The 24,010-nt window shown below is 36.5% G+C and overlaps 1 protein-coding gene across 1 annotated transcript in view; it reads right to left on the bottom strand.

Annotated features, from left to right (window-relative positions):
- Positions 1–21,141, bottom strand: part of LOC139959843 (extracellular serine/threonine protein kinase FAM20C-like) — a 103,545-nt gene extending 82,404 nt beyond the window's left edge. Inside the window, exon 1 of the mRNA XM_071957722.1 lies at positions 19,927–21,141. Coding sequence (XP_071813823.1) covers positions 19,927–20,585 — 659 coding nt within the window. The 5' untranslated portion in view covers positions 20,586–21,141. The remainder of the gene's footprint in view (positions 1–19,926) is intronic.
- Between the last annotated feature and the right edge of the window lie 2,869 nt (positions 21,142–24,010).

Here is a 24,010-nt window from a genome sequence, read left to right as displayed (position 1 = left end):
TCACGATCTCTCTCCAATTACACGAACATCCATAAACCATGAACAATGATAAACCATACATGATTTTCATTGATGCACCATTAACACCCATAAATGTTGTAAACTCATCCCCTGCACCTTTCATGAAACCTTCATGCATATCATAGATACGTTTCGGAAACCCTACATATTTAAACCCTCTACAAAATATACTCCGTTCGTTTCCTGATACCTACACATTTAACCTGCATATTCATACACCTAACTCATTCATCCACCCTGCATATTTTATAAACCCTTCATGAATATCACAAACCACGGAGGTTTCGTAAATCCTATACAATCATAAAACCTGCACATTAGTTAACTCCGTACGATTCATGAAACCTGCACACTTACCCCTGCACTTCCATACACTGGATACACATAAATAAATCCCGCACGGTTCATAAAGACTCTACATTCAATACCCCTATATACATTATTTATAAACCCTGCACATTATTAAATCCTACACGGTTCAAATATCTATACAACATTTAATACCCCTGCACATTAAATACAAATGCGCATAAGCAAACCCAGCACGGTTTATACACCCTATACACATTAAATCTTCCTGCCTGCATGCCTGCATGCCATGCATTTAATGCCCCTGCAAATTAATAAACTCAGTTCGATTCATAAAACCTACACATTTAATACACCTGCATCATGATCCATAGATCGTGCAGACTGCTAAAAACCTGCACGTTTACTAAACCCTGCGCAAACCTTTTTAACTGCAACAGCGGTAGACCTGAACCATCGCAATCATTAATATCACACATTAATAACTCAGTATGTATATTTGTATATGATACACTTTATGAGAGACAGGAAGGAAGGAAGGTGGGCAAGATGAAGATGGGGTACCTGATAAAGAACTTCTTCCTCTCTTCAAGCAAGAAACTTTGGATGATGGAATGAAGTGACAAATATAATTAGGATCTTAATTAATTACAAACCTTTATCATCTTATATACATTCAAACTTTATTCTTAGGAAAAATATTGCTTGAAATTTAAGGAACTATTTCGTACGTCAGAGAACTACTGCATTTTGGTAAAAGACAGGTCGTCATATAAGAAACAAATATATAACGATATATATACTGATGGTGGATGCTATATTAAAGAGACTGAAGTTATTCCTAAAAAAAAACTCTCTGGTTCCTCTCAGAAATGTACAGCTGCTTGTGTTTTAAAATGTTTATATTAATTCGTATTTTGTTACACAGTATTGCTATGATTGACATATACCGTATTTTAAAATTTAACTTCTACACATATATGCCAACTTTTACGAAACGAAATCTACTGTCGAAGATTTCTCAGAGTCTTTCAGCTAGAATCAAGTAGCTGTATCTGGTCACGCATAACAACAATAAAAGCCCCTCGATGATAAATGTATCATAAATCGAGTAATATTTATTTGCTTAAAAGGGAAGAGCTATCATATACGTCATACCTAGTTTCCTTTGAAATTATTCAGAACGCCAACGAATTGCGAATAAACCCTCTCTACTCACCGATGAAACAAAGGAGAATGCTTGACGTGAAACTGGCAGTTCTTGAAGATACTGTAAAGTGACATTAACCCGTGATATGAATTTTATTTGCCAATTATCTGACCATTTTGATCGGTTCTCAACTTAACCATCCGTGGCGTATATAAGACGGCGAGAAGTTGAGAAGGTATATGTACATAACATGCTATATGAGATATAGTATAACACTTAAAGACGGCACTCGCTTCATTAATATAGCAGAACGCGTATATATATATATATATATATATATATATATATATATATATATATATATATATATATAGATATAGATATATATATATATATATATATATATATATATATATATATATATATATATATATATATATATATATATATATATATATCGTTAATGGTAACTTGACGCAAGAACTGATTGTATTACTCCAGGAAAACAACCCAATACAATAGATAAGAATAGTGAATAGATAATTGGTAGCCAATATACAAGCAGATACACAATATCAACACAACGCATCTACTTTCGTGGTTAAGGTGTTTAGCTGAGCTTTTAATTACCAAAACGTATCATCAATTAAATATTTAAAAAGACTCAATTAATGTGGTATTTAATTATATGTCGTATAAGTACTACTGATATTAAACTTGATCTGGGACATATGCTCAGAGAAGAAGTATGTGGGTCTGCAGCAAATAATACACGGTAAGTGTTTATATAGCCTACATTGTAACGATACAGAGGTTTATCAATTTTGTTTTGACAAAAAATGCACAAAAGCTTCATCTTTGCAAATATACGAGCACACTTGCACTATTTCGAGTATTGTTTTGTTGCATATATATACGAGATACGTACAAAGTACTGGTATAGAGAATCGTTTGTATATGGGCTATACCAATGGAATGTTTAACAGGCTCATGGGCAGACTATAGAGATGGAACGCCAAATGGGAAATATGTTATGAAGATGATGATCTATCAATGTGTTTGATGGCGTTCGCGTTTGACAATGAAGAACGTCGCAAAGTTATGTAACTCCCTTTCGCCTCCCTGTGTGCACCCCCCCCCCCTGCCCACACACATCGCCTGCTTCCAACTGACAAGATATTTCTACATGCAGCTAAGTATATGTTAGACATTATCCAGGAATCGGTGAATCCACTCGACAAGTCAAGAGGAATTTGTGTCAATTAACAAGAGAAGCTTTTTACCAGTTCCATAAAAATAATAATAATAAGATAAATCCCTGAGAGTTTACCTATTTTATCATTTATCAACTGTAGAATAAGAGGTCTTTACCTTTTTATGACAAATGAACGAGAGTATATCATTACGTTAGACGTCATTTCTAATAGAAACTTCAATGCGAGAAAATCAATTTTAATTATCATAACTCACAAAAGTCAGACAGTAATGATAATAAACCAGTCACGAGAGAACCAATTAAAGCAGATAAAAATGACGCGGATAGCCTCCTGGAAGCATCTTATTGAGAGAAAACAAAACTAGAATATAAACATAGTTATAGAAGTATAGAAACTTTTGTTTTTCTACATGTAGACGATGAATATTGGCTTCAGACATCGAAAAGAAAAATATCTCTTGTTGTTGGCAGTCTGCGTAAAGAAATGTGGTGATTTTCGTGAACGAATCGCCAATTGAGGGTGTGCTCTGCATATGGTGGTAATGTGTGTTATCAAGTCACAGTAACAATAAGTGTATACGTTGTATGTCATACTGAGTACACATTTGTAGTAGTTACGCGATAAGTGTGCTACAATACGAAACTGTAAAGAGAACAATGCATGCAAAGCAATCTATAATATAAGACTATCAATATATAAATTCCAAACACAGTTATAATCCGGTTGGACTATTCCATTACTCACAGATTCGTTTAGCTTTTATCAGCTGAGTAAACGTAAGTTGAGGCCAAATTTTTCCCTAAATGTATCTTGTTGCTTAAAATCTATATTTAGTGGCGACCGTCAATAAGCGGCAAAAGTTTATTTCAAGCTTTAACAAAACTAAGTATATAATGGAAGGCGAGAGTTCGCGTTATCGTGGTCATGAGAGGTTTTTAAGGCTTCACTTATTTGCCATTGCAGTATTCTTGAAATATTGTTTCTACTCAATGAGAAAAGTACTACGATCAGTTCAGCATAACGTCATATCTATAGGCTCTGCCACAGTTTATATGAAGAGATTGAATAAAATTTATTACAGCTGTTCATGAGATTTGAATCGCAGTTTAGACGGAATTTTTAGTTACCGGAACCAAAGAACATAATTGCCACCATCACAACAAAGCTAGTTACAACTTTCGTAATCAAATTTTCTGGTTGGTGATTATCCCTAATCCCATGCACCGATGAAAGGTGATAGTGACGTCATCCGTTGTTCGGCGTTAATAGCCCTCCAGCTGCTTGCACTATATACGGTTGCAGTAAACAGTTTACTTCACCAAGAGTTTTTTTCCCAACGATTCCCGATAATGAATTGATCTTAACTTTATTAAGGCTTTATTAAGGACAATTAAGGACAATAACTTTATTAAGGACAATTACATGGAAGTCAGAAAAGGACTGAAAAAAGCGCCATTTTATTGCTAACCCGCCTAAGCTATATTTATATGCATTTAAGCTTACTGCTCATTATATTTATAATATCGATCGAATGGTCTCTTAGACGGCATTATTCCAAATCAATAATATTATATAAGGTGTAAACCACTTTATATACAGAGAATACGCAATTTATTTTGGGGCCTTGTTGTTATACACGGTCGATATCGCACATGTTATAAAAAACTTGCCATTACATATATTGGCTTATGCATTAAGCAATAATCAAACGATACAAGTGTTTCATTGTTGGCAACTTTGCACATGTACTTTGTCATTATAGTTGCGTACAATGTAGTAGGACTTCCGCACGTACATGACGTTCAAGGACAATTGCTGTATATTAAACCAGAACAATAAGGTACTACGCTGAGATGCTAATTTGCCTTTTAAAAATACCAGTATGTAAGGTTTCGATTACGGGTTAGGCTAAATTCACTGGGATATTAAATGATGACGACTTATAGAACGAAAAGTATAGTGTTGATATTTTCATAGTTTTCAAGAATTTTTTTGGAGCGCTAAATAGCATAATATTTCAATGGCCATTCTAGTTTTCATAGTATAGAGCTTAAAAACATGCTAATTATTTAGTATCTGGTACACTCCTTTAAACAGCTCAAAAACTAATGTCATGATGACTTCGGCTCCTCATGAGTAGGCCTAAAGTTAATGTTAAACCTTGTTTTACATTAAAAAAACTCAAGCAAAACATGTTCCATTACTTCATTCATGTAAACAACCGAGTACCCTTCGACGACATTCAACACCACTTTCTTGACAAATTTGAAATGCTTCGCAAGCATTTAATTCGAGGCCTTAAAAAGCCTTTTCCTATAGCGATTTGTTTTTTGTAAACGACTTGGGACTGATAGTAGTATATCTTTAATGAGCCCATTTATCACCAGTTTACGCGATAGATATAATTGTGGTGAACATATATAGTCCGCAACAAGCCAAGCAACATCTTATTCAGCAGATATCACATGTGATTAAATGATCATTCAAACGCAAAGCTGAAGACTTGATCAAGTCTAAATATGACATCATCGAGCCACATGTGCTTCAAATTGCTATGTTTTTCATTATTAATAACAATATTTTTCTGTAATGGGGGTTTAACATAGCCTAAAGATGGCGTTGGTTTCTATGTCTATACACTGCTAACATTCTACCTTGAGAATATGAACAGATAAACAATAGACTAATTAAAAATACTGTGGGTAATATGAAAAAATTGTCGGGGCAACGAATTATTATAACTTGGAGACAGAGTCATCCACCTAATCGGTATTATTAACCTTCATTAGATTTATTTGATGAAAAAAAGGTCAAATGAGCTGATTAATATGGAATGATATTGCGTAGGGTTGGTAAATTATTTTCAGTAATTCGCGATAAAACACAAAAGATTTGCCCGGTTGCATGGGCATCGATCTTGGGTGTGTGTGTGGGGGGGGGGGGGGGGTAATGCCACATATCATGCACTTCGCACCCCCTCACTTTCGTAGTTTAACGCCATTAATGGAGGGGACAGCCGCACGTTTGGTCGTTAACGTATACCTGGCTTAGTCGTTCTTTAATAACCTGCAAGACCCGCACAGTCAATAAGATTCATTTTCTTCCACAACCGTACTTGGTGTTATCAATAACAGGCTGTTAGCCAAATAGACATGTAATACAATGCCTGTGTATATTGCTATAACCCTCTCATTGATAAAATCATAAACCGCGCAATTTGATCCATGTATGTCGATTAATTTTACAATGCTTAACGTGGAAGGATTCTACATAGAAACAAAGATACTAAGCATACTGAAACTATATAGAAATTATCAAGACCTTTTGTTTGAACTCTAAGCATGTTAAAAAAGTACTTATACCCACATGTATTAAAGTAATCTGTTGGGATTGAAACTGACACGAATATAAAATGTTACGTTAGCTGTTTCATTATTGTTGCAACATTCTCCTTTCTCCACCTCTCTCTCTCTCTTCAGATTCCATGACAATGGTTCACATTGTTTTCAATTTTACTTTAACCTTCAATTATCCACACCCTCGCCATAGGAAATATCCACAGGAACTATAGTGATTTTCCTTATGAAGGATATGTGCAAAGGTATAGTGTGTTCTTTTGTTCACCATGAAATATACTTTCTATCATACCATATACAATTAAGCCAAATTGTTCATGCTGAATTATATTGGCCTATATATGAATTATCGTAATGTTTCTGTTACGCAAACTGAATATGCATATATTCATATTCTACGTCACGCGTCATGCGCAACTGGTTATGCGAGCCATTAGGTTAACATCGAGTTAAAACATGCTATTGTATGGCTAATTGGCTACACGGCTAAATTTTGGAAATAGGTTAAAGACTGAAGCAACTGACGTCAGAATCCTTAAGAAAAAAAAAAAACACACAAATTACTTCGGTTATTATTTTAACAAACAGATTCACATCTTAAAGGTAGTTACGTCAGTTAAAACTATAAAGTCTCCTTGTATTTCTAACCAAAGTTTTTATGAAACCTGACACAAGAATTTGACCATCAACAACACTGACCTAAATCTCTTTAATCGCGGTTGCGCATGAACTACATAATCATACGAGCACCGTGCATATACAGGCCATCAACTTTATCAGCAAGGCCATCTCACGCTGAGTACATCTACCTACGATGAATAATTCAAGTATGCACTTCTCACATGTATATTGCGAAATATGGAATCTTTTAGACACATATATGCATCACAAATACAGAGGTGAGGAACGGTGTCTTGTATTTCAAACCAATATAACTTCTTAGACTCTACCGTTATAAACTGAATTAAGTAGAAAGCCCTTTTGAAAGTAAGATGAGCAGAAGACATATATTAACATGCAAACCACCGATAAAGAGGGAAGTCTTCCTCTTTCTGAGTAATATACAAATCATTATATATTAATAAATACTTCATATTTGCACGTTCCCTTCTTATAAATACCTTTTCATATTCGGTAAGCAGGTAACTTTTATAATTTGACACTCTTTGCACAAATGATTGGAGATGGGAAGAATAAACGAAGAGGACTTTGACAGAGAGGAGAATATATATATATATATATATATATATATATATATATATATATATATATATATATATATATATGTATATATATATCTATATATATATATATATATATATATATATATATATATATATATATATATATATATATACATACCCGTGTGTGTGTTCTTTCCCTAATGAGGTTATCATACAGACAGTCATACATGTCCAACGAAAGTTATACATGAGATTAATTAACACCCACGGTAATGCTGGGAGTTTTACCGCGCGTATATATTTCTCACGTATTTATTTAAACGGATTTATATCCCGTGAGCTATATTACTTTAACTTTATACTTTCCGTTCCCAAAGCACTCAAGAACTGATGTGCTATGAATTGGGTTAATTTGACTGGAAAGTAATCGGTAATTCTCTTGAGAAAATCACTAACGTGTATACAATCGACCACAGATTGAAAGCTTCGCTCAGATAAAATTGTCAAATGGCTCGGTAACTGACATTTATATGTTTTGAATGTTAATATCGGACAGAGATAGATGTGTAGAGGTGATCTCGGCTAAAGGTAACTATAACTGTTTGTCAAAGTGTGAATAAATGAACGTTAATTAAAGAGAATATAACAATTTCCCAGGGTCCTGACTCTACTGACTATTACAATTCAACCGTACATAAGTAGTGACGAAAACCTGTTTCATTTCCACTCAAATAGGTATATACTCAGAAGCGAAAATTATCCTACAGTCTACTAGACTATGCAGGTGAAATGTAAAATATAAATAGCATAACTTATGCGTATACGAGAGCGACAGTATAGGTCTGTAGACATGCGGGGAGACTTTATGTATGTGTCTGACCATCAGGTTTGGAGTTTATGTTGTAATCGAACTGGCATAGTATTTTAACTTTTTGAGTTATTCGTTACGCTACCTGCTGAAAGTAATGTTGCAATTCTTTACCGGGAAATCCCCGTTCTCTTGCTAAGTTGTTTACAATGATGTAAGCAAGCACCTGGGCTCCGGAAGACTGGTGACCGCAAGCGGTGTTCTTTGAAGTAGTGAATTCTTGCACGCGTATACTGACGCCAATGTTCAGGATAGTATAAAAGGAGCTGATGGTGATATACAATACATACATACAATGGGACAATCTTTGACAAACTCTCATGAATGCAAGACGATATATACGAGTCTAAGCAGGGAGTTGTTATGGAAACTCCCTGGTCTATGTACGGTACTTTATGTTATCATTTTCTATCAACCAAGTTGGTATGTTTCTAATATCATGGCACCGTGCCAACAGTTCGTAGGTATATCGTAAGTGTTCAGAATATTATTTAATACATTTGTGAGTCGTATGAATTGTAAGCAACCTGTTCTATCGCATCGAGGGAGATTACGCCCAGTTATTTAGGTTTGGCGTTATTACACGACTGTTAACATTCACGTTATTAACATTAATTAGCTGCGCTCTGAACTGCGTGAAAAGGATGAGTGCTCTGCGGTCAAATCGATGTAGTTCATTCAGTCAGTCCGTAATTAGCAGCATTACTGCATTAGTCCTAGTTCAGCTAGCCTATCAGAAAGGAAGCTGAGTTTGAGCGTGGTGGCCGATCGGATAATGCGTCGGACTTGTGATGAAATGAGAATATACTTGGTTCGATTACAGTCTAGTTCATTACGTTGTGTCCTTGGGCAAGATGCTTTATCTCAATTGCCTCTCTCCACCCAGGGATTAAATGGGTACCTGTGAGGTAACTTGTCACTGGGCGCAGCATATAATAGTCTTGTTAAGACTCTAGTATGTACAGCCTATTGTATCTTTTTCACAAAGCTATTTTCCCGTATATATTTGCTGTACTGCTCAGAGAACGCCCGCGGCAACGCTTTAGAATTTTAGATTGAAACTAGTTTGTATCGGACAGATCCTCGGGCATGTAAAATACAGTGGGCAAGCACATTCGTGGTCGGCAGAAACGGACTCTGAGGCATGTACAGTTTAGACGCTAGAAAAAGAGTTTACAAACGACTTGGCCAAGACAAAGTATATAACTGCAGACGACTAGAGAAATTGTCTCTGGGACAGGTTATCATTGACCAGGGGTAATATAACGTCTGTAAAGCGCTTTGAAACATATCGCTGGTATAAAGCGCTATATAAATCTAACATTATTATTATCATTATTATTATTACAAATGATCCGCGTCACCTAATTAGTCCATCGGTTCTTTCTTAGCTAATTTACATCGGTTAACGGCGTTGTTGACACCGTTAATTAACTCTATAGCATTGAATCTGTTTTCATATATGCACGCTGCGTTGTGGTATTGCGTAATTGCGTTAGCAGTTAACGCTCTGCGTAATGCAGAGCCGTATATCATAAGCACAATATTTTATGACCCTTGTATGCTAAAGAAGTTTGAATAAACGGTATCACTGTGCTACGGGAACTTGAATCTTCTCTAATGCCATCTTTTTTGTTGAGAATCTCTTTCGCCAATCCCAGCTTTAAAGATTGCCCCACCAGACAGGGAAGTGACGTTACAATATACTGTGTAAACTATCGGGCCTGCTACAAAATTGACTATTTAGGTAAAGGCACACAAGATACAGCATGGGCACGAAAAACAAACTCCTTGATCCACTCCCAAGCCTCGTCCCCATACGTCGGGACTGTAAGCGTATACCCAGGCCGCCGTTACGTCCAGTGAGTATCACAATTAAGTACTTTGGCAAAGGAATAGATATACTGATACATCTGATCAGGTTAAAGGTTAAATAATACATTACATTGAACGAGGTATGCTTAACATGTAACTGATGACACTTTATAATGGTTGGCTACGCCAGAACTAGCGTGCTTCACTATCGCATGTTTGTTGTATTTGTGGTCTACCCCCTCCCCCACTACTCCCACCCACGAGGTTTTTGTAAGTCGAAAAAGGCAATGTATAGGCCTCATGATAGTTCTTCGATTGCAAGCTATTTTTCACCTTGATCCCTCTTTAATATAGGGGAAAAATGTTATATATCATATATCTGTATCAGTATATGTATATGTAAACGTTTAAATAGACTAAATATGAGTTCACAAAATGGTTCGTCATGACGGTACACGTCACGTCACTCGATGAATATGTAATTAAGGTTTCATCTGTCCTCGTTTGCAAACGTTTCTTCGTTAAAGAATGTTAGAAAAAATTTCGATTTCTGCATAAGAGTTCAAGTTGCACAAAATATCGATCGTTTCTGAGAAAGTGGTTTAAACCATGCAGTCGGCTGCTATTAACAGACAAACAGATAAGTACCATATATATATAGTCAACTGCAAGTACACAACCGGTATTGCCTACGGCATGTTATTACTTTCTTATTATATTTCTTCATGCTGGCGTGTATCCTGTCTGTCTATCTCTCTGTAAAGGGGCACAATGACTGTCCCTCAATTATGTACAGCAATGTTATAACGTGCAGATAAGCATGCTACGGATACTATATAGGATGATAGAGTAACTAGGCAAAACTAGTTGGCTTATCATTGCAGAACATTTCTATTGAACGTTATCATTACAATGACATTGACAATCATCGGTGGTTAGGCTATCTATTGTAGTGCATGGTAATGCATATAGTGCATGATAATGTACCTATTGCATTGAAATGCATGGTAGTTAATGATAATACACGAAGTGCATGGAAGTGAAATTAAAGTAGTATTGCATGAAAATGTTCTGCAGTGCAAAGTAATGCATCGCAGCGCACAGTGATGCATCGCAGTGAATGGTGATTCATTTAGTGCATGGTAGTGCATGAGTATGCATTATAGTGCATGCATGGTAGTTTATGGTAATAGCCCTGCATGTACTGGTTATGCATGATAGGTATCACTAGCGTTTGTAGTGGTCATGTATCGGTATTAATAGCGAATGTGGTAGTGACAATTGGTGGTGATGATTCTGGTATTGATATAGAGCGGTACGATGGTAGTCTAGTTACCCATGCATATTTATTAACAACTGACATAGTTTCATTATAAAACAAACATACAGCTTTCGTGGTAATGTTTATTCAAAACTGTTCTTTCATTGTTTTCTATACCAAAAATGATTGCCAAACATAGGCCTTTATTTCAGCAACCTATATAACAATCCAGTTCAATGTCATGTGTTTACACCTTGTCGAACATCTGTTTACCTTTGTATTTTTTTAAAGAGTTTATTGTTTGTAGAGACCAATGAACTTCTCGCATGTGTATCTTGCGATTAAACAATCAGATATACGAATGATCTTTGAACATTGTATCCAATGCGGGGAATTATCTTTCTTCTATATGGCACTCATGCATATAGTAATAGCCCACATGATACAATGGTGTACTTTATTGTTATATAGGATACATATAGTTTTATATATGTATCAGAAACCGTATAAACAGAAAGTTAATTGACATACGATCCAAAACACTTCGATAAAACTATTTCCATCTCATTCAACTTAGAAACAATTATTCACCAAAAAGTACAACGTGGTATTTATTCTTTGCGCAGGAAAATAAATCTTTCGTCAGTTTAACCTTCTAAGTTTATATATATATATATATATATATATATATATATATATATATATATATATATATATATATATACATATATATATATATATTTATATATTTATATATATATATATATATATATATATATATATATATATATATATATATATATCCGTGTGTGTGTTCTTTCCCTAATGATATCCAACGAAAGTTTATACATGAGATAAATTAACACCCACGGTAATGCTGGGAGTTTTATATGCATGTTTAGCGTTTATATACGGAAATGTAAATGTAACGGAAATGTAAGTTTGGTGACCACAATTCATGAGGTTATCCCATTCTACACCAAAGATTGGTGTTTATTTCAAAGTATTTAATAAAACTCCAGGTGTGAATGAAACTCCAGATGTTTAGAATTTTAGATCATTCATGGCGAATAAGAAATTTCAATCAGACACAACCGAAATAGACACTTGCACCACTGTTATAAATGCAATAACAACATAACGTAGGCTACTCAGTCTCTCGCAAACTGCAAAAATCCAACGGTCAAATAAAATCGTCTGTATAGGAAAGGAGGTATGACTGATTTTTCCAGCAGATGGCTGAACGACCTCTGATCTGATCAACGATAGTATCTATTTCCCATCCAAGGGACACGTGATGCTCACTTGACGTTACCTAATCATACGGTTACAGTCTCTGATGTTATGGGACTGGGGTTGACAGCGGATCATGTTGTTTGATTTTCGTGCCCCGGGCTCTACCGTGGATAACTGTTTTAAATAAGTATAGAATCTATTTCTCGCCTATACACGTATACAATGTAAGATTATTTCAATTGAATGAAAGGAAGGCTAACGCCAAAATAAAGCCCACATAATGAACATAAAGGGAGTGTAATTCTGTTACTCTATATATCCTTCGACGGCATGCATGTACCACATAACTCTGTGCAATTTAGTTTCATAAATTGGATATACAGACAAAACCAGTGCACTAAATTAAACCTACACATTATATATGATGATGCATGCATATTAAGGTTCAGGCGGACTCCCGGAACAATTCATTAGCCTGGAAATGAGGGTCAAAATCAAACAGAAAGTTGGTAAAAGCTTATAGTTTGTGGTTTGGAACAAGTTCTTGAATTACCTTAGTAACAAGGCCTGACGTTTCCTTTATCTTTCAACAAGGATAAATCACCTGTCATTAAAGTATCAAGAACGTTAATTGACCTTAGCTATATATGATGACTATACTATTGATCATTCTGCCTGATCGAATATGTCTTCCACATAATATAATTCAATATTTGCGCTCGATATTATGGAGAAAGGGCCTCATAACATATCCAGGTTATATTCGTTGGTGATATATACGCCTCCAATATCGCGATATATATAAAACATACATAAAGCAGAAAGATTTATGATAGCGTAACTGTTAGAAATGAATAAAATGCTATCAATCAAGCCAGACAGAAAGAAATATGCGAAAGGTGATTCTCCCTCGGGTAAATATACTAATGAAGAAAATAATCAAAGATGTCTGCCACTCCTCGTCAAAACAGTCTTCCAAGATCCACGATATGAGCTTGTCTGCGGGTGATTAAAAACTAAAGTCAAAATGTTATGTCTTCGAGCGATAGCTATACCTACAACCAATAAGACCTTTCTTCGTATTCCAGGTGTCAAGGTTTTAGCCTAGAGACTTCCGCGAGAGGAATTTCAATGTATATACATAAAGGCTATATAAGGAACTAAATATACACTGCAGCGGTGTTTTATCATTTCCAAATTGTCAAGAAAAAACTGCCGTTATGAAAATGTCCCGGAATGAGAAATTTGAACAATCAATATTGTAAAGACCAGTATATATTTTTAATTTGATTTTTATATACACTGCTGGGTATGACGGATTGAAGCCTTTGGCTCACCGTGACAAATGTGTGAATTAATTAGTCTAGACAGTATAAGAAACTCAACTTTATATTTGTTGTTTTTAATTCAGAGATCTGTCAATCTTTGCAAAGGAGAGAGATATTGTCCTCAGCGAAATGGATATTCATTTATAGGTTTATCCTCAAGACTGACATAAGCGGTAATTGCCAAAAAAAAAATATAGAAAGACACCGAAGAATGTAGGCTGTATTCATCATCCTGCCCCCCCCCCCACCCTTCATTCTTTTTTGGAAGAGAGGGTTGGAAGCTTGGAAGAGCGGGTGCAAGATAAGTGCTCAAAATTTCCTCATGCAAATGACAGGTTAAACATGCTAAATCACAAGCAAATATTCCCTATACTATAGTTACAAAGAAATCTCGTTTGAAATTTAATCGATTTAGATTGTGGCGCATATACATGTGGTCACGTGAACACAAGTTTTCACACAAATCATTGTCACACGCGTAAACAAATGCCCCGGACATGCGCGTAATTATTTCACCCAAGCTTACTTTACACAACCAACATATAACAACGCGTTTGTATATTACATACAGACTCCTTCACACATTGGATTAACAACATATAATGTTAAAAGACCAATGTATGCTCCTTTCTCTGAGTCGAGTTGATATATTGCAAGTATATAACACTCCGCGTATCTCTAGATATGCAAAAGTGGCAAAGTTCGCTGCGACTTGCATCTGTCTTCAATCTCATTTACACATATGAAAACATGAATCATTTATCAACAGAGAACCTACCCCGTCACAGTCAGTCTCGTGGGACGTTGAACGCGCATGCGTATGTATGGGTTTTATATAATCACATATATGTATCGTTGCTCAACACCTCAGACCCGACTGAAATATTATCATATTATAACTGAGCTATAAAGTTTTTCGTTCTGTTAAATATTGGTTTGCATTTCCGCTCATCCAATTCAATACGGATTTTTTTTTTTTTTTTTTGGGGGGGGGGGGGATCCAATATACCACCTTTAGGAACAGCACGTTTGTAAAGGATTATTTAAGGCAGAATTTAGTATATGCCCAAGAAGAAAGAAAATTGAGTTCTGGTCATGTTTCTACGGCTGACTGTTCTATTTTAAATATTCAACTTAGCTGCATATCTGGAATACTTTAATGACATATGCCTTATTGCTTATAATTAATCATTGTTTTATCAATTTTCATAACTTAACAAAAGCAAGTTCTTTTATCTTCATAACATGTAGCACTCTTGGATTATATTCAACATCATTTGTCCTTGATATAAATTTGTACTACTTTGTAAACATACATGTATAATTTGATGCCATAACAGTCTTATATGTTCTCCTATGGAGTATATTGTATGTGTACCTGATGTTGCAATTGATCTAATGGTCACTGTATTAGACTTAATAATTCAGTCACTTCAACTGATGAACCTAGAGTGTCTTAAAGGTCGTTTCTCAAAAATGTAATAGTGTTATACAGATAAAACCTAGACTCCTATATAGCAGTGGTTATTATAACAGCTACGGTACATCATATCATAATTAATTTTGTGCCTTAAGTCATCTTCGATTTCGGGGATTATTTCAGCACAGCCTATTCATAAAAGAAATACAAACGACATATACTAATAACGGTTAGAGATACATAAATTCCAGTCACATTAACCCACGGTTAACGCCGCCGGCCACCACAAACCCCTGCGCCAAATATGTGAACGCGGCGATGCGCATGCCTAGTACATCATCGCGATTCCCAGTAGAGAAACTTGTTAAAACTAGTTAGACATGCAAGAGGAAACCTGGGCGCGATCGGTGAGGAATGCAAAGATGATGACAACCATACTGAAGTGTAACGCAGTTTGGAGATTTAACCTGCATGTCCAACATGAATCAAAAGTACAACTATAGGCTAAGTACCTGGGCATATCAGAGTGAAACTAGCCAGGTTAGTTATCGCATAGAAACCGGGTGTACACGTACTCAATTAAGTATTGGATAATGATCACAAACCTATGTATACCTCAATGACACTGGATATGTACGTTACGTGACATTGTGAACCACTGAGAATTCTACAACCTCAGACATAAATAGACTACTGCCGCAATGGTTACATATGTACTGAGTGTTGCATATAGGCAATGTATGCATTACATGGTAAATACCAAAAAGGAATTCACATCATACTGATATGATGCCATACTATATGGGGTAAAAGTTCTTTATTTGGACATTGCTGTTTGCTGGGTTAACCGCAACAGTAATATCAAAGCAGTTATAGGTCTTACGATACGATTTATGTAATGATTATATATTGTTTATATATATACGTTCGTAATAATGTAGTCCACACTTACAAGGTGGAAACGACTGCCCGAGTTATTACACTAATTCTATCCGGGCACTATACGGCACGTTGTTTCCGCGCGGTCCGATAAGTTGAGAACTGGATATACGTACAACACTTTCCAACCTTATTGCACAATGGATCATTGTTCTAATATATATGCTTGTTTCCTTTACTACCACACGAATTTCAAGTTTCAACTTCTTAACAATTCCTCATGTCCTCTTCTAGCATTCTCTATATTAACATGTTAGTTTCAGGTTATAATACAACCAAATACACACACACCAAAGACAATTATATAACATATAGATTTGAAATTCACAGATATTGGGTTACCCAATAATAAACATATCTTTCAATATCACTGACACGAATTTCGGTTTCTAAGTACTAGAATCATTTCTTTGAAATCGAAGCAATTTCATTTTCAAAACAAAGCTTCGAAGGTCATCAGATAGTGCATCGCAAAAGTCTAATATAAAACGTTCACATTTCGAAATGAATTTTATTTCCATCCTGAAGTACTTCCCTGTCGCTGAATATATATGATTTACAGTTTGATTTTTATTTCCTGAATGATTGCCATTAACTTAAATGGGTCAGAAGGTTCGAGGAAAGGATTTATACTCCTACTGTATAGTACTTTCGAAACCTTGTAGATAATTTTTGGTTACGCATAATAGTAGACCTGCTATCACGTTGACATAGTGGAGCCCTCAACCAGAAAGCTATACTACAATAAGCCTATAACACGTACGGGAGTTCGTGTCTAGGCTGGCTGCAGTGTTTACGAGTCTGTTTGTTATATAACCAACCCTCGAGGCTTGCCGTCTGCTAGCTGTTTTGTTTACAATCGTGACCTACTTTCGTGTATCAACTTTTCTACTCTGATCAAAACGACAGCTCAGCCTCCTCTGCTCTGACTGTATTGCCAGTATAAACTTTACTGTGTAACATCACTGCAAATGCCTTGTTGAATACCGTCGTTTATTGCCAAATGTTTTGTTGGGCCTTGTATAAAGTCAGCAAAAGCAAATGTGGGCTGGCCTTGGGTTGCGGAGGGAGTGAGGTCGGGAGGGGTGAGGTCTGGAGGGGTGAGGTCTGGAGGGGTGAGGTCGGAAGGTTGAGGTCTGGATGGGGTGAGATCTGGAAAGGTGAGGTCGGGAGGGGTGAGGTCTGGAGGGAGTGAGGTCGGGAGGGGTGAGGTCGGGAGAGGTCTGGAGGGGTGAGGTCTGGAGGGGGTGCGGTCGGGAGAGGTGAGGTGAGGTCGGGAGAGGTGAGGTCGGGTGAGGGGGTCCGATATACCTTTATGGCAGCGTCATGATTTTTCAGCATTTATTTGCGTAAACTACGTTATGCTTTTTACTGTATTCTGAGGACTGACCTCGAACCCTCACTCATTGTCTCGTTATAGATATAGCTTCCGTTTTGATTAAGCACTATAACTGTATGGACTGAGTTGTAAACACATTTCAAAACAGCGCGCTTGTGTATATAGCTACTGTACTAAAATCGTTTTTTTTTTATTTATTTTTTTTTATACTTGGATGTTCCAATCACGAAACTATTTACAGTCAACAACGTTTGATTGCCTAAAACGCTTTTCTTTCCGGCTTTCAGACTGTATAAGGGGCGAAAAGAATCACAATTTGTTTTACCTCACAACAAAAGGAGCTGTTTACAAGGTCATACAACCGGGAAACTGGTAACTCACAAAAGCAGTCGCACAACCAGGGAACTAGGAAACTCACAAAAGATAGATGATCTAGTGTGCACACTACAGACACACACACACACACAAAACAAGGTTGGCAACAGAGCCGGGATCCGCTGTTTACTTGGACTGCATAGACATAAATGACTTGGCCGCTCTCAAATAGAGATCTTGGTTTGCACAATAGCTTCCTATACATACATGGGCATTTCAAGTTTATATTTTGGCGAAGGAATCGCATGTTGTGTCTTGATAAGCTTGGAGGGGCTGAGCTTGGTGACTTATGCCATAAAAATGAAATTTCAAAAAACAAGGGTATAGCCTTCTCTACAGTGAAGTGTATACATTAAAAGTGAGAGACCGTACTATAGCCTCCAGATACGAACTGAAATCTATTTATTGTACTATTTGATATTTACTCTGTTCTATTTTTGCTCTCTTTTGAGAACATTTCTGCAAATAGTTTACAGCTGAAACCGATGGAGATCCCTTTCCCCCTTATCTATGGGCGAATTCAGGCATTTAGAATTGGCCAAATATAGTTTTTACAATTACTCCGAGTCTCCGATTATTGGTTTTTACAAGTGTGTCGTCGTTAAATTGCCCACGTGGCAATTTTCCTACAGTCACGTTGGATCACTGTCACATTGTCACATGCAGATCAGTATCGCCATAGGGTAGCTGCAAGATCGATATCTAGGTTATTATGTCAAGGGTGAATTATATGAAGCAATTGAAATGCTTGGAAATAATCCAGTGGTCTTAGTGGATAAGCTACAGCAAACAGGGAACTACTGTGCGGTTTCTAAGGCCAGTCTTTGCCATTTATGATATATAAACACATGTAGTATCTAGATAAAACTGTTTTAAGTAAACGTGCATGTATATATATATATATATATATATATATATATATATATATATATATATGTATACGTACACATTACTAGAGGTGACATCAGTTTACATAAATTGTTACATAACATAGTTAAACTTCACTTTTTGAAGGTCTTTTTACCCGAAATAATAAGAAAAATATTTCTGTTTATCTTCTTTATATTGGACAACATGTATTTTATCGTGTAATTAGGACTATTTTATTGAAGTCAACAAATGGTATATAATGATATTATTTTATCTGAAAATATATAGTACTGCGTAGCCCTGACGAGGTACATTTGGTAAATCTCATGTCTGAATAAAAGGTTTGCGACTGTTATTTTACTTTTACGCGTGAACTCCGTTTCGCATGGACGGTCGAGTGGGCTGAAGGAACTCAAACTGCGAAACTTCCCCCCCCCCCCCAACTCATCCATGTTTCAGTGGAGGCAATTCTCGAGGCGACTATGCAAGTAACGAAGACTAGCTGTGGTTGGGGTAGAGGGATGGGGAGGTGGGTGGTACAAAGTACCTTAACTGAAATCGACAGATCCGTTAGACGCGTAACTAAGACGGACAAATGTAGAATTTCGATGCAAGCATTTCAATTCGATGTTAGATTAAGACAGGCTTTCATCAGCGGTGTTTTCGTTTAGTCTAGAACCGACAATATCGCCCTATTATAAAGAACTAATGAAAGTACAACATATTCTTACTACATAATTGGTTGAATATGGTTGAATCTGAGGGTCGCTATTGATATTTTATTAACATTATATTTGTGTATATATATAACTTTAATTATATTTTTTTTAAAAACTACGGCTTCATACTTCTGTTGACATTTTATTATCTGTTTATATTTTAATACACCGCATTTGTAGATATAGGGTTGTGTATATATGTACAGTGTTAATTGTTACGTACGTTCATACCGGCGGTACGTTATTTGGCGACGGTTGAGGTGGGGTCCTGGTACTAACACAAAGAAATGGTCGATTGCATGACCCAAAACTTGACTGACACTGAGAAGGTGGTGGGAACGGTGACTTAAAGCATACCCTCCCCCCAACTCCTCCACCCAAAGGTCAACATTTAAACCATCTGACCGTGGTAACCATGCATATGAAAGTAAAGAAATGCCATCGTACGTATTAATTTCTACATGTAAACGTGAGGTCCAAAATCCGTGTAAAGGCTCATAATAATTGAAATCAACTCACCCAGAACTCCGCACATATCGGACCAAATGGTCGTGCTTTTGAAGTTGTCCAGGCACTACATAAGAAGCAGAAAAATTGCGAAATAAGGCTTCGAATTTACTTCTGTTAGCCACTTGCACAGCTGGAATTTTCGGGTATTTATGTGGGATGTTGTAGAAATTACCCTCTTCCGGCAAGTTAGCTGGCCTTGCGCGGATCGCGGAAATGACAGAAATCACCTCTTTTCCTGGCTCGAATGAAATGTTACGTTCACTTGACGCTTCAAGTCGTGTCCTGTTAAGGTATTCTGAGTTTAATACTTTATTCTGTTTAATGGCGGATTTTGAAAGCTCCCCTCCATGATTAGTTTTATCACCGTTATTATTATTATAATCTGGATCAGAACCAGTCTTGTTTGGGCCCGATCGTGAAATACTTTGATCTAGTTGTCTCCGAAGTAAAATTCCATTTTTATTCCCATCTGTTCGGTTACTAGTCCTAAACAGATCAGCTGCGCCTGCATAGGCCACATCGTTTAGTTTAAATCTAAACTTGTTCTCCGGGTCCAGGCCAGTGCCCTCTAAATAAACTTGGCCCTGTGTGACGCACACATACGCAATCACAAACGTAGTAAACATAAAAGCAGTAATCCCACATACTAGACGTTGTTTTAGCTTCATAGCTATAACGGTATGTATCAAGTTTAAACGGTAGAAAACAAATTCTTCACATAAAACACATGGCCCAACGTTCTATTCTTTGATAAATGCCGCTGTCCACAATGAAAAAGCACTTTGAAATCCTTCGTAATAGTACACGGTTGAGTTAAGCACAGACTTTGTCCTCTTCTGCAGTAACAGCAATAGGTACATTCACTCCTCGGTCGAAGGCAAGAATTCAAGTGAAGCCATTGTGTATAAACAAATACTCTTATAGCTTGGTCTCACTTTGCCATCATCAAACATGTTCTTCATAACATTGCGAGTAGTTGAAACTATCCCAAATTTGAGTAAATTGTTTGATAGTACAAGAGTCAGCCATCGTGTTGGCAGAGAAGAAACTTGGATAAATATCAAGAGGTCAATCGAAGCGATTTGGAAACCGAGTATATGTTTGTGCGCTGTCAGATTGTGTGCGGAAAGGGTTATCGATTAGACATTGATATAGCGTACCGTTTCAAAACAACGTTGAATGTTCATATACGAGGAAGCACAGAACTATTTTAAGAGCACTAAGGTAGAAAAACTTTCTGCGGTGTGTCGTGATTAATGTTCAAGTGACAGTGTTGTAATTTTTAAAGTAAGAAAGGAAAAGGGGAAAACAAAACTGGATGCATGAATGGGTGCGGGCTGAGGGTCATGTAGGATGGAGGCGGTAGGGTGCGATGTTTTGCTAACAGTTGAAATATTAGAAAGAAAAAAATCCATGATTCAAAGTTTGCATACGTTTCTTTAAGCCATCGTTTACCAGTGCCGGGAAGGTTGTGGTAAATACAAACAGAAATAGCTGGGAAGGGCAGAGAACAAAACGTTGACGTATAATTAAACAAGATAGGACAAAGATACGAGGACGCAGTAGCGGATTAGAGGTAATTATTGTTAACCGATTAGTTATACTACACACACACATAGGATAATTGCATAGTATATAAATAGTGCATAAACCTATATAAATATTATAGCACACTGACAAAGGTTACACTGGATCAAACTTGTTTGTTTGTTTGTGTTCTTTGTTCGCTTATACCTGTTGTATAAATATCGTATTAGCTTACACGTATACTGCTGTAAAAAAACCCACGTAGGTAATGACAGTAAATGAGATAATCAGGTTTTCGACGACTTTGTAGAAAAGAATCTTTCATTTTAACAGATCGCCCTGGATACCTCAGGTACATCCTAAGTATGTATATATTGAATATTATTCCTATACGATTTAACGTTCTTTCTGGCATCAAGTCTTTGGATAATTGGATATAAATTTTGATTTTTATGTATCATAATCGAACATATATAATTTACATTTTTGTTAATTCATAGCACCGTGTGTACAAATAAGATCTCCTCTCTCCCTAAAGAGGATACGGTCTAAAGGAGATACAATTTGAATCGTCTCCAAGGTACACCCACCCCACCCCACCCCTCCACACAGACACACACACACACCCACCAATTTCAGGGCAACACAAACATCTTTGTCCCAAACGTAACTTTGGTAAAATTTCCACATAATGTCGTTAATACTACAACATTCTTTGACAATGCAGTTCGAATTTGCTTGACTCAAACATTAGTCAAGTTTTGCATAAAATATGAAGAAAATGTAGTCAAACTTGGCAATGCTAATTTGAAAAGTTTTAATTATAATTTTTTTTAAATTCGGAAATCACTATTTACCCCTATTTAAAGATAAACGTTCGTTTGATGAAATATTTCAAAAGGTGTCTAGTTTAATAAATAAACAATAATTGTTGGCATGTTTGGTCAAACTGGCATATATAAAGCAACACATTTATATGAACAAAAGGGTACGTTGAATTAGTATCGTGAACTAATTTAAGTACACAGAAAACAAACGACAAAGGCCGAGCCAAAACGTTTATATGCAACACACACAACAGAAAAACACATTGTGTAAATAACAATGATCGCATAGCAAATAAGTCGATCGGAAATTTGGAAGGATACGATTTACTGCATTGTCTACTGAAACTAAAAGCAAATAGGAAATTATCCTTTTGTAAGTACAGCACACCTGCGGCCCCAAGTAAAGCTCAAAGCGATGAAAACAGAGAGTCCTTTGTAAAAAGGGTGGCGCTTTTCAAATTCTACTTATGCTGTAGTGTACAGCACGGACGTATAGTAGACGGCCTAATCAGTATTAGTACGTGAAGGCTTATGCTAATGGGGATGTTTCTAACCATTTCCGCAAAGGCATCGGACTTTGGGGCATCATTAGTAGGGACAAAATCCTTCTGTCGAGGATTTTTATCCTACAAATTCAACATTATTCAACATTATAACCTTGCATTAAGACCAATAATTATAGCTGTAATTTCTAATCTAAATTTGTCACAGAAAGCTCCATTTTTTTTCTGGTGGAGGACCACAAGACCTTTCTACAATATGATTCGCATCCAATGACCCCCACTGAGCCACATAGCTCGTTTGTAACATTTTTGGACCGCCTACAGCCCTGTTCCCCCACCTGTAAAATCTTGTGCACGTCACTTGTGAAATTGTTAGAAAGTGTGCGGGATTGCCATAAACATTGCCCTAAATATGTAAGAAATTGAAGTCATGGTGTATGCATGGTCACGTGTGTGGTCTCACAGCTTAAACTAACATTTCATAACAGCTTTCGAAAATAGGGAAGACACAACCTACATGATATCAAATCATATTGCTCTCGCTGAAGTGTTTCACAGTAAGTATTTTAACAGTTAACCCTCTACGAAGTGTCAGAATCATTTTGATATAATCAGAATGTTCACTGCGTGCATGAAAGAGCTCTTTGACAAATTTAGCAGTCTTTAGCAACCTTATCGTCAGGTCCACTGCGGAAAGTGGTAACACCAAGTGATTTTCGGAATATCAATAGTGACAGCAATTTTCAATTGGCTAGTGTTTGGCGATTCACGTCAACACAGCAGTAGAATAATAATGGCTATACGGATTCCTTACACTGAATGGCCACTACACGCAAAAGACATTTCACTATAGCGTAAACTAGCCTCCATGTCGTTTTTGTCCGTGTGAGACGGAAATAAACCTTGGAAACTAAATAGCACATTATTTTTACCGTCTAAGTTAGCCCCCACAGCAATGAATAGGATCGCGTTTTAAGTGAATTTATTTTCAAGTGTTTTACGGTTTGGGTATGGCACTTTAACTTGAGGCCAACCAAACGGTACCATTTCTTATATAACTTAATTGAAAACTAACTTCATCCCATTTCAATGAACACTGAATTGCTGAAAGGCTTAATAGAATTGAGGGCGACGGGTAAAACTCATATGCAAATTAGCTTGTAAACCAATTTGCAATCAAACCAATACATTTTGACCCTGAGGACGAGAGAAAGCTGCTGGGAAACATTAGATGTA

This window comes from Apostichopus japonicus, chromosome 19, assembly GCF_037975245.1.
Source record: "Apostichopus japonicus isolate 1M-3 chromosome 19, ASM3797524v1, whole genome shotgun sequence".
In the NCBI taxonomy this organism is placed as follows: domain Eukaryota; kingdom Metazoa; phylum Echinodermata; class Holothuroidea; order Aspidochirotida; family Stichopodidae; genus Apostichopus; species Apostichopus japonicus.
The sequence above is the reverse complement of the archived record's forward strand: the minus strand, read 5'-3'. Positions and strand labels throughout refer to the sequence as shown.